General features: G+C 42.0%; 1 protein-coding gene across 1 annotated transcript in view; it reads right to left on the reverse strand.

Annotated features, from left to right (window-relative positions):
- Nucleotides 1-1,207: 1,207 nt before the first annotated feature.
- Nucleotides 1,208-12,809, reverse strand: part of zgc:172121 (uncharacterized protein LOC337599 homolog) — a 31,753-nt gene continuing 20,151 nt past the window's right edge. The window contains exons 5-8 of the mRNA XM_034180655.1: nucleotides 8,362-8,523; nucleotides 8,063-8,268; nucleotides 1,487-1,563; nucleotides 1,208-1,414 (exon numbers count right to left, since the gene is read on the reverse strand). Of these exons, the coding sequence (XP_034036546.1) occupies nucleotides 1,320-1,414; nucleotides 1,487-1,563; nucleotides 8,063-8,268; nucleotides 8,362-8,523 (540 nt within the window). The 3' untranslated portion in view covers nucleotides 1,208-1,319. The remainder of the gene's footprint in view (nucleotides 1,415-1,486; nucleotides 1,564-8,062; nucleotides 8,269-8,361; nucleotides 8,524-12,809) is intronic.

A 12,809-nucleotide genomic window follows, 5' to 3' on the forward strand; every position in this document is an offset into this window, starting at 1 on the left:
ACCTCGCTTTTTGTTTGTTTTTTGTTTTGTTAGGGTTTATATGCTTGTTGACTAAATATAAAATGAATAAAAACTTGAATTATAAAAAAAATAAATAAGTAAGTGACTTGTACTCTGGAATTTTTTAAATCACTCATCAGCTGTAAAGCCAGAAGGGGAATAAAAAAAAAAAAAAACAAAACAAAAAAAAAAAAACTTCATTGTGTGTATGTGTCCATCCACACTTTCTTGTTCCTATGATAAGTTGAACAGAATTGATCTGATTTTCACCTAAAGCTATATATAGCCTGACAGTGTACAGACTGTACAGATGTACAGATGACAGTACATTTATGTCTGTCATCTGATTACACCAGGGGTGCTGTTATGAGAGGAACAGTACACATCCATGAACTCACAGTCCTCAGTTCGTCATTTAGTGCTACAGTCCAACTGCAGCTCAAATGATCTTATTCAAGTAGGAAGTTGGAAATTTTCAACTTCACTGTCACTTCAATTGCAGCAGAGTTAGACACCAGAATGTCTGATTGAACTGCTGTTGCAACAAATCTACATGAGTTTACTGAAAAGGCTCATTTAAAACGAAACCAAAATAGAGAATGGAAGTTTCTCCTTGTTGCGTCAGACCTCTGACAGCCTCAGAACCAACATAAAACTGTCATTAATTTTCAAACTGCTCTTCAGAGTAACTGCATTGTGATGGCTTTGTGTTTGTGCAGTATCAAACCCAAACCAGCTGTACTCACGTTATTTCCAGTGTGTATGAACACTTTGCATTGGCCTCAATGATCCTGTGGGAGTGAACATCTTATTCTACACACCGTCTGGGAACCCAGTAACACAGATCCACTTGCTGTAAATGGTGTTGAGCTCAGATCAATAGTTTTGTTAGCTCAGTGAAAATATTTGGATCTCAGCGCTGATGGTTTGTTGTATTTGTGAAGCTGTAGAAGTCGGGAGCAGCACACGGGTCAGAATGGAAACTGTGAATCACTGCATGTTTATTTTCATATTTATGTTGTAATTTGTTTTCACACGTTTGCACCGCTGTAGTGTTTCAGTTTTTCAGCCCCTTACAGATGTCACTGTGTAATGAAGTAGATTTGATCTAGTGGTTTTACTTATTTTACAATGAATAAAAATTTTTGTAAATTATTTGAACAATTAAAAACACTGTTGTTGCAGCTTTGTTGTTGTTGTTTTTTTAATTCACACAACCACTGTAACACAATGTAAACAATCAGAATTGTATATTTAAATTATTCTGTACATAGTTTGTGTGGCATTGACAGTGGTGAGGTTCTGATGGTTTCCTAAGGTCAGTGTGCTGCTGCGGCGGCCTGGAAACCGCCGCGTCCTTTTACCTGCTGCTGTAACTCTGCGATCTCAGCAGGACCGACACGACAGCATCCTCCTGAAGCGAGAACAAAACTGCTCTGAGCAAACACAAGACAAAAAAAATAAAACTGAAAACTACTCAGCTTACCGATCAGCGCTGCACCTTGCTTCACCCACGTCGGAAACAGTTTGGATATCGAAGATGACGTTGTAGAAGTTTGCCACCTTTGATTGACAAAGTAAAATTCAAATCCATGTCTCATACACGTTATATTTTGAGAACCAGTCAGACAGAATGTGATACATCACATCTCAGATTTTTACCCCAATTTTTTCGGGGGGGGTACACAATACGGTAATACGTGTGTGTGTTAACATTACGATGACACTTAAGAGTGCACTCAGTGTGCCAAAGACTCTCAAGCACAAAATGACTGCGGTTTTGCTTTTCCTGTTTATTTATTTATTTTTTCTTAATTATTCTGAAGAAGAAATGACTCTTGTGCACGACTACAGGGGGTGCTGCAGATACACGTGAAGGGTGATGGTAGTGGGAAGGTTGGGGGGGGGGGGGGGGGTTTACTATTATTTCTTAGCATTTTTGATGGTGTATTATTGACCTCTCAGTGGAAAAAATACAACCCCTGGCAAAAATTATGGAATCACCGGCCTCAGAGGATGTTCATTCAGTTGTTTAATTTTGTAGAAAAAAAGCAGATCACAGACATGACACAAAACTAAAGTCATTTCAAATGGCAACTTTCTGGCTTTAAGAAACACTATAAGAAATCAAGAAAAAAAGATTGTGGCAGTCAGTAACGGTTACTTTTTTAGACCAAGCAGAGGAAAAAATTATGGAATCACCCTGTAAATTTTCATCCCCCAAATTAACACCTGCATCAAATCAGATCTGCTCATTGACATTGACCCTATGTGTCTTTTTGCAAGGAATGTTTTTGCAGTTTTTGCTATATGGCAAGATCCATTATCATCTTGAAAAATGATTTCATCATCCCCAAACATCCTTTCAATTGTCCAAAATATCAACGTAAACTTGTGCATTTATTGATGATGTAATGACAGCCATCTCCCCAGTGCCTTTACCTGACATGCAGCCCCATATCATCAATGACTGTGGAAATTTACATGTTCTCTTCAGGCAGTCATCTTTATAAATCTCATTGGAAAGGCACCAAACAAAAGTTCCAGCATCATCACCTTGCCCAATGCAGATTCGAGATTCATCACTGAATATGACTTTCATCCAGTCATCCACAGTCCACGATTGCTTTTCCTTAGCCCATTGTAACCTTGTTTTTTTCTGTTTAGGTGTTAATGATGCCTTTCGTTTAGCTTTTCTGTATGTAAATCCCATTTCCTTTAGGCGGTTTCTTACAGTTCGGTCACAGACGTTGACTCCAGTTTCCTCCCATTCGTTCCTCATTTGTTTTGTTGTACATTTTTCGATTTTTGAGACGTATTGCTTTAAGTTTTCTGTCTTGACGCTTTGTCTTCCTTGGTCTACCAGCATGTTCCATAATTTTTCCTCAAAATTGAGTGATTCCATATTTTTTTCCTCTGCTTGGTCTAAAAAAGTAACTGTTACTGACTGCCACAATCTTTTTTTCTTGATTTCTTATAGTGTTTCTTAAAGCCAGAAAGTTGCCATTTGAAATGACTTTAGTTTTGTGTCATGTCTGTGATCTGCTTTTTTTCTACAAAATTAAACAACTGAATGAACATCCTCTGAGGCCGGTGATTCCATAATTTTTGCCAGGGGTTGTATATTCATGCATGCACAGTGAACGCCTGAGTGGTTGCCATCCAGGATCCAAGGCTGTATCATGGTGTCGTGGATGCAGCAAAGTGTGGCACCAGCACATGCTCCCACACTTGACTTGCACAGGGCTGAAAGCAGTACTAAAATCTTGTACATAATTATCTCAACATAATTAACCCCTTCAGCCCACATGTCGCACAACATCTGCCTCAGGCCGCCCAAAGCAGGTGCTAAGCCCTGGGCCAGTCCCTCACTCTCTTTAGACTTTGACCTGGTTTCATGAGTAGTACTTCAAACCAGTGGGACTGGGACTTGTTGAGTGACATGAAGGCTTAGTATTCAAGCTTTAGTCAAACACTAAAAATGGTAATGTGTCATATGGACAGACAAGGCATCTTAGACCGGTCTAGTTCAAAGTTCTAAAGTCTAGATCACCCACTTGGGGTGGTTTAAGCCTGTTCAAGTCAAATCAACGACACCACAAAACCGCCTTGGGTTCTACACGGTTTTTACACAACCAATCCATTTAAGTCTGTTAGTCCTGGTGTAAATTCAAGATGGCAGTGACCATTGTGCTTCAAGAAAGGGTCGGTGACACCAACGTGTTTTTTTTTTTTTTTTTTGATTGCCAAGGTTCCCCCAATTCTTAAAATCCATATTTTTGCCTGGTTTTGACTGCAAAAATAAATAAATAAATAATAAACCTTTGAAACATATACAAGGTACCATATTAATGGACATTTTAGAGTACATTTGTTGAATACTGCAGCAAGATGCATGCAGTTTTAAACCTGCTCAGGCTGAAAATATGTGTTTGACAGCTGAATTATTATTGTTTTGATATTGAGAGCACACTTTTAGCCTGGTTCTGCTGGAGGTTTCTTCCTGTTAAAAGGGAGTTTTTCCTTCCCACTGTAGCCAAGTGCTTGCTCACAGGGGGTCGTTTTGACCGTTGGGGTTTTACATAATTATTGTATGGCCTTGCCTTACAATATAAAGCGCCTTGGGGCAACTGTTTGTTGTGATTTGGCGCTATATAAAAAAAATTGATTGAATTGATTGATTGATTGACTTTTGCAATGGATGAAAACTTGTGATTAAAGCTTTTGATTTTGGCTCTGGAACTTTACCCCTGTTAAAGGGTGTGTTTCATAGTGATGCTCAGTCAACCCTCACCTGCGTGAAGCTGCCCCCCCAATAATTCAAATTATTAAAATAGCACTGCTGTTGGTTTGTGGAGTAAAAATGATCATTTGTGTTGTTAAAGCTTTTGAGTAATTCAAAAATACATTATGTAGCACCCCCCCGTCCAAATCTCAGACTGGTCTCTATCATTTGTGCTGTTAAAATAAAGACTTGTACTTTTACAGCTTATTTTTCACATGTGTGACGTCACACAGCCCCCCACCCCAACACACACACACCCATCCAAATTTCTCCAAACTAGTCTCTATGGTTTGTGCTGTTTATGGTTTTTACAGGTTTAAGCCCTGGTCCCACTGAATAATGAAGGATGAATAATGAGCTATGCAGCATGTTTTTTTTGTTTTTTTTTGTACAAGTCCAGTTATTCAACAATCGTGGGAGAATAGTGGCTCTGACAGGCACAATATTTGGCTAACGAGGCTCATCTCTGAGCACTGTGCTAATTTCAAGAATTTCAGAATTTAGCAACAACAGCGTGGGGCAGTTTGTGTACAAGGTACTACGCGGACAAATGAGGATTTTAGAGGCATGTTTGTGGTGAGGATGAGGCTGTTAAAAGCCCATTTATCCAAGGATCTGGCGGCTATGAGGACAGGACAGGCTATTTTGGCTCTGCCCTCTTGCGTACTTCATTGTAACAATCCCACTTGCTTTGTGCGTTGGACACTGTATATAAAATAATTATTTTGTAGCAGATTAATCATTTTCTGCCACAGTTTGGATGTTGAAAACGCCTCTAATCACTTCTGGAATCACAGAGGGCATTTGGAGCTTTTTTCGTCTCTAACTCGTGCGCTGAGGTGGAGAACATATTTGGAACAGCCTAAAAGGTACTTATCTGTAATGTTATATTGTAATAGCTTGGTAAAACAGTTGCATGTTCATTCCTTCTTTATAAGCAGCTGTAAATGTATGTTTGACAGATTTAACATCTTATAATGGATCAGATGAGCTCAGCTGTGTGTGCACTGACGCAATGACTCGCACTCAAAACGAGCATTTACGTAGGAATGCCAGCATGCAAAAGAGCGATTTTGCAAACATTAACGGACGAAAAGAAACGTAAAAGTTGGATCACCAGTGTCAAAATGAAGATGAGCATTTATGCAGAACACCAGCGCATGAAAAAGCGATTTTGCAGACAATAATGGATGAACACAAAGTTAAAAGTGGTTCAGTTCTAGCTGATCTAGTTATGGGTTGGGTTTCGTGTTTGTGGATTTTTTTTTGGGGGGGGGGGGGGGGGGGGGGAGTGATCCACACAGGTGCATATAATTAAAATGGCCACCTCACTGTGGTGTCTTTTTTTTTGGTCACAGAGAGCTGGGTGCACATGCAGAACTGCTGCATTTAATGACTGTAACACAGGTGAACTGCAGCCTGACACACGGATGCGCACACCGGCCGGACTGTACAGGAGTGTCTTTTTTAGACTGAATTTAAAAAATGTGACAACATCTTGAATGGATGCTGTGAATTGAAAACCCACACTTTAAAAGGGACAAGTGTGGGAGGGCTGGAGGTTTGGACCAAACCCATGCCTAAACATGCATCAACGTCGCGAGCTACATGGATCATATGCTGCGACACGAGTCATTTGAGGTTGGACGGGGTTCAAATGACAGGTCAATCGTGGCTCATTAGAGGCTGATACCTGGCACATGTGAGGTACTTAGAGGCACATAGAGACGCCTTAGTAGCGGATACATGACAGATTTATACGTGGCTCGTTATTCATGGCTTTATTATTTGGTGGGACTGAGGCTTTACAGATTATCTATGTCCAAATCTCGCCAGCTGGTTCAACAGGAGAGGACGATCGGTTTGCTCAATCCGAGACATGCAGATTTCATGCTTGGCTTTTGCCGCTTCCTCCCTCCAGGTGCTCAGCACGGGTAAATCACAGACCGGTGACAGAGTCATTAAACGCCCCCTGCCTCCCCCTGTGCACGGCGGGAGTGGAGGGAGGGAAAGAGCAGGTGGGTGGGCCGGAGTCTGCACTGCTCCCCACCCATGTGGAGATGGGCTGCCTCGGGGTGGCCTCTCTGTCCGGGGTCAAGTGGGGGTGGGCACCATCCCTCAGCAGGAGACTCCCTCGGGCTTGGCTAGTGTGCGAGCGGGTGGACAGGCGCCGCCACCGCTGCCACCACCTTCCGAAGACCGTTAATGATCCTTCCGCAGGTTCACCTACGCAAACCTTGTGAAGACTTTTCTTCCTCTAGATAGTCAAGTTTTATCATCTTCTCGGCGCTCCGTCGGGGCCGCGTTCGAGCCACTGGTGACGTCACGCATGTAAAAAAAAAAGGCCTAAGCTCTAAATGGGTGAAACTGTAAAAGCACAAATGTTTCTTTGAATAGCACAAACTCTGTGTTCTATCGAGATGAGCTCCCCGTCATCTAACGACAATATTCTGCTTTAAAGAGAGCGTGTATACATGCAAGTCTTTACTTTTTAAACTGAAAAGACATTTATTACTGTATTTTTGTGTAAAGACAAAACTACGTGGGTTTTCTTCAGTGGGGGAGCTCAACTGGACGGGAACACCTCACCCATCAAGATGAGCTCCACCACTGAATGTACTCCATTTTGGAAAAAGGCTGTAACATAACAAAATGTGGAAAAAGTGAAACGCGGTGAATACTGTCTGGATGCAGTGTATACAGCACGTTCATGGTCAAAGCATGAAAGGGATGCTTCACACACACACACACACACACACACACACACACACACACACACACACACACACACACACACACACACACACACACACACACACACACACACACACACACACACACACACACACACACACACACACCAGGGTGCTGCCATTCAAAGTTCTCACTACACATTGGGAGCAATTTAGGTTATTAAGGACTTTGCCAAAGGGCCCTGAATGATTTTCCAGTTTGACAGGGATTTGTACCAAAGTTCCTTAAGGTGCCCTGACACGAGCATGTTTTTGATTCATGCAACAGCACGACTGTGTCGTGATGATTCCGCCCATTTTGTGTTCACAGCTGGACACCGTTCTTTGTTCTACCAGCTGCCATGCTCTGGACACTGTGTATATAAAATAATTTAGTGGCGGATTAATCATTTTTTTCTGTGAATTGGCCGTTGAAAACGGCTCTAATCACTTCCTGAATCACAGAGGAGGCTGCAGCCGGAGCCATTCGCACGCACGTGCACGCCTAACAAGCTGCAGAAAGCATTTTGAGCTGTCTAAAAAGGTAATTTGACTTATTTACATTGTCATGGCTTGATAAAACAGTTGCGTGTTTTTTCGTTCTTGTGTGCAGCTGTTAAAGTCTTAATTTTTATGTTTATACCAGATTTAACTTCTTGTTATAATCCTTCAGACGAGCTGTGCTCTGATGCGATCCGCTGATGTCACCACTTGCTCTGTTCACTTCTTGTTTACTCCACTTGACGAGCTGCACGTCGTATTAGAGATTAGATCGCGCCACGTAGCATGACATTTGTGCGTGAAAGATTTTTTGAACATTTCAAAATTCTCTGTACGCAATAGCATGCACCGGCGCCCCTCTGGTGTCCTGTCTGCATGAGTTAAAGGCGAGTTTACTCTCCAGCATGACACAGGTCGTGCTGTTGCGTGAATCAAAATCGTGCTTGTGTCAGGGCACCTTTAGTCACAAGCCCACCGCTTTAAGCACTTCACCTCCCAAATGTCCAGTGCAGTTCTGCGTAGAAAGATGTGGCCGCTGACTCACCCATGCTCAGTGTCCCACTCCTCTCCACTGTTGGGGTAGACCACCCAGCACAGGTCAGGGCTCAGCAGTGACATAGCAGAGTCCAGCAGAGGCTCCACCAGCCTCGGGGAGCAGCAGTTGACTCCCACAGCAACCAGCTGTTGCGACCTGTTGGTGAGCTGGACTGCTGCAGTGAACGGGCTGCCGTCTGATATACACTTCCCATCCTGACAAGAATTTTCCACAAAATCTTTTTACAAACAATACTACTGTGCGACAGACAGTCAACGCTGCTGACAATCATCACTCGGAATGGTTACCTTACAGGAGAATGAGAGCCAGGCTTTAGAGTTTGGGAATTCTCTGAGCAGCTCCATCAGAGCCTCCGCCTCTTTGATACTTGGTATGGTCTCAAAAGCAATGAGATCAGGTTCTGCTGTAACCAAGCTCTCCATCTGTGGTCGATGCCAAACTTTAAGCTCCTTAGTACAAGCAAAAATCAAAAATGAGACAAACCTTTTTTCCCCTACACCCTGTAGTTCCAGAGTTACATTTTTTCCGTGGTAGAGGTTTGCACTCTGTGGGTGCTGTAGTTTATTTGTAGTCTAAACCCAATTTTTTCCCCCAAGAAAAACCTTTAAAAACTCAGAAACTACAAAGCATGTTTTTTCCACCTGAGTGTCCCACTCCTCTCCACTGTTGGGGTGGACCACCCAGCTGACGTCAGGAAAAACGTAAGAGCAGTGAACCCCAGGAAAGCTGCTGGCCCTGACAGTATCCCAGTTGCGGTGATTAAAGCATGTGCAGACCAACTGGCAGGGATTCTCACAAAATTCTTCAACCTTGGTGCTTGAGGTTTCTTCCTCAAATCATCAAAGGGAGTTTTTTCTTACCGCTGTCACCTGTGTGGTTGGTCTGGGGGTTGGTAAGGTTAGACCTAGGGATGAGCGAGTACACCACTATCTGTATCCGCATCTGTACTTGTTGTGGGTGGGGCCTAAAACGGAAGTGGGTGTGGTTTAGACCAAAATGGTTGGGGCTTAAATCAGTACATTATTGTACACCTGAAATTGATATGGATTGATCAGAAGTTGCTGTATTTATTGTTTATTTGAAAACTATTTACAGAACAACCTCAAAATTGAGATTCAAATCAATGTTTTTGATCACAATAGTAAAGGATTTACTTATAGAACAAGTTTTTTTATAAACTCAGAACATGAATATTCTTAAATGTATGAATGAATAACAGAACAGCCTCAGAATTGACATTCAATGTAGTAGGAAATTATGAACTACTACGTATGCATGAACAAGAGTTGTCATACTCAACAGAGCTTTCTTTTTGTTTGTTTGTTTTTTTCAATTATTTATTTATTTTGCTACCTAACATTCTTGGCATCTTTTTCCACACAAAGTTAAACAATATTGATTAAGGTGTGGGTATATGACTGACTGTCTGTCTGTCTGTGCATGTGTGTGACTGTGTGAGATGGAGAGAGGTTGTTCGACTGACCAATTTATTTTTATGAACTACAGTGGAAAAAGTGTCAGATACTGCATGCAGCCATATTCAATAAAAATATTAATATAGGCTACTTTGTGTGTTCAGCTATATGTGTGTATGTGGTCTGTAAGACTGTTTATTTTTTAATGATCTGTGTGAACTTGGTGATTCATGCAAACATCCAGTGATGGCAAACAGGGAAATAATATGTCAGCCTTGTTCACTGTATTCTTCTCAAAAGCACCGCGTTCAGTAGGAACAAAGTTTTCCAACTGACTTTATATCACCAGCCAAACTTAGAGCAAACAAATGGTTAAAAAAATGAATAAATAAATAACCCGAGCAGAGTGGAGGCAGTGACCAACGCAATGAGCTGTTTTCAGCTCTGTCTTTTCAAAAGCACCGCATACGATACATAACAAGTTCACCAAGTAACTTTAAATATCAGACAAACTGAAAAGAGGCGAGCTGAAGAAAACTGCGTACTGGCAGAGCAACGTGAGGCAGAATCAAGCCAAGCACAGAGAGAAAGATCCTGTCTGTGTGTGTATCTCTGCGAGAGTGAGAGACAGGTCAGGGTGGCCTTCAGATAGACGTGTGTGTGTAGGGAGGGACGGGCGATGTGTGTGGCTGGCCAATAACAGAGCGTGAAGACAGTCAGTTAGCCAATGAGAATTTTCCTTCAGCACGAGCACAGATATTCATGAGTTTTATTCGTATCATGCTCGTACTCATCAAAAATGCTTTATCTGTACCGGATAGTCGTCTGAAATGAGTATCCGGCTCAGCCCTCGTTAGACCTTACTTGTGCAAAGCAATCGCCTTGAGGCAACTTTGTTGTGATTTGGTGCTATATAAATTAAATAAACTGAACCTCTCCCTGACACATGCCACCGTTCCCACATGTCTGAAGGCCTTCACCATCATCCCCATCCCCATAAACCTGCCACAGACAGCCTGAATGATTACAGATCCATCACCCTGACGTCTATAATCATGAAGTGCCTGGAGCAATCACATCAGAGACTGCCTCCCTCAACCCACACCACTTTGCTTACAGGGCAAACTGGTCTACGGCGATCGCCATCACCCTCACTCTCCACACAGCGCTGAGCCAGCTGGAGAACAAGAAGAGCTATGTGATGATGCTCTTTGTGGACTACAGCTCAACATTTGACACCATACCAGACATTCTCATCACCAAACTGCTGAAATTACAGATCCCCCTCCCCACATGTAACTGGATTAAAAACTTTGAGGAGCTGCCCACAGTCTGTGAGGCTTGGCCACCATCATGCCTCCACACTCACATTCAGCACTGGTTCACCTCAAGGCTGCATTTGGAGCACTCTACTGTACGCCCTGTACAGCTTCGAATGCTCTCCAACCCACCCAACTGCATCATAAAATATGTGGATGATACCACAGTGGTTGGACTCATCCGTAATGGGAATGAGACAGCGTAAGGGCCAATGTGGAGGAACTGTAGGCTGACTGCTAGCAACTAATGTGCTCTACAGGAGGGAAAAAAAAAAAAATCCTCCATGTGCAAGAACGTTCCCTACATCTCCCCACCAAATGACAACTCGCACATTTCATTTCTTTCCATAAATCCATTTCATGCATTTTAATTTGTTTATGGCATTTCAAATACAAAAAGTAAATCAAGCTTCTCAAGATAAAAATTTCTAAAATGATCTTCCTTAGACTCAAAGTGAAAGTAAATCTCTACAACTTGATATAAATTAATTAAAAATATAGAATCCAAGATGATGGGTTGCGTAAGTAATCAGCCCCTTTGGTATAATACCTGTAAATAATCAGTTTAATTGTCACTTTTCTTCAGACAAGTCAGGGGATGGATACATGAACATTTCCAAGTCACTGAATGTCTTAAACTTTATTTACATAAGTTATGAAGAAACACAAACAGTATGGCACTCTATGGTAAATCTGTGTGGAGTAGACAGTTTTCAAAAACTGAGTGACTGTGCAAGAAGGAGAAGAGTGAGGAAAGCCACCAAGACACCCAGACAACCCAGAAGAAGTTACAGGCTTATGTGGCTGTGACTGGAGAAATTGTGCATAGTGCATGTTATGCATTTTGTATCCCCAGTTATACAGCTTCAGGATGAAGTTGTATAGAGGAGGATTTTACTAAAAAGAAGACCTGAAAGTTCAGCTACAATTTGCCAGAAGGTACATCTGAGATGCAAGCCTACATTTAATGTTTTGGTGAAAGAAAACCCTGCTCTGGACCACTTCATCATGAAGCTGTATAACTGAGGATACAAAATGCAAAACAGGCACGATGCACAATTTCTACAATCACAGCCACAGAAGCCTGTAACTTCTTCTGGGTTGTCTGGGCGTTTTGGTGCCTTTCCTCACTCTTCTCCTTCTTGCACAGTCACTCAGTTTTTGAGAACTTAAATGTGTTAGTCTGTCTATATGTGACCCTGTAGTAGACTGCTGGCCTGTCCAGGGTGTACCACGCCTCTCACTCAATACCTGAGTGAGCTGGGACAGGCTCCAGCTACCCCATGACCCTTAATTGGAATAAAGGGGTATAGAACGAACAAGTTAATTTCTCAGGGGAATGTGTGTGTACACAATTGTTAGGCAACTATTACTTTGAAGAATTATTCTGCAATTAAATGAAAAACTAATGTTTTGCCCTTCTTTATTTTCATTTATTAGAATAAATGTAACCCCCGTGACCTAGTCCTGGATAAGCGATTGAAGATGAGTGAGTGAGAATAAGTATAAAAAATAAGCAACTTAAAATTAAGAAATAAACACACAGTAGAAGACTTGGACACCTGTGATGGATCATTGCCCTGCATAAAAACAGTCTTCTTGTACCACTGCTTGAAGAATGTAAATAAACAAGTTCTTTTGACTTCTTCCTTTTTTAATTGGGGTCACCACGGCTGATCCTATATGGATCTACATGTTGATTTGGCACAACTTGGCGGCTGGCCTTCCTGACACTCTACTTTAACCTTTTGCTCTGGAAACATGCGCACTAACCACTGCCCATTCTTGAAGAAAGTATCTTCTAAAAATTGGCAATGTGTTTGGGACTTGATTTTAAATAAATCTTCATCCTGAAAAGGTCCAGCTAGCTCATCCTTAATAACAGCAGTCCACACCAGAACCCCACCTCTACAGTGCTGTATGCCCATTAGTGATGCAGCCACAAGCCCACCCATCTGGTCCACCAGGAGTGACTCATTTCATCTGACCGACTTGTGAGTT

Source organism: Thalassophryne amazonica, chromosome 10 (genome assembly GCF_902500255.1).
Source record: "Thalassophryne amazonica chromosome 10, fThaAma1.1, whole genome shotgun sequence".
Taxonomy (NCBI): Eukaryota; Metazoa; Chordata; class Actinopteri; order Batrachoidiformes; family Batrachoididae; genus Thalassophryne; species Thalassophryne amazonica.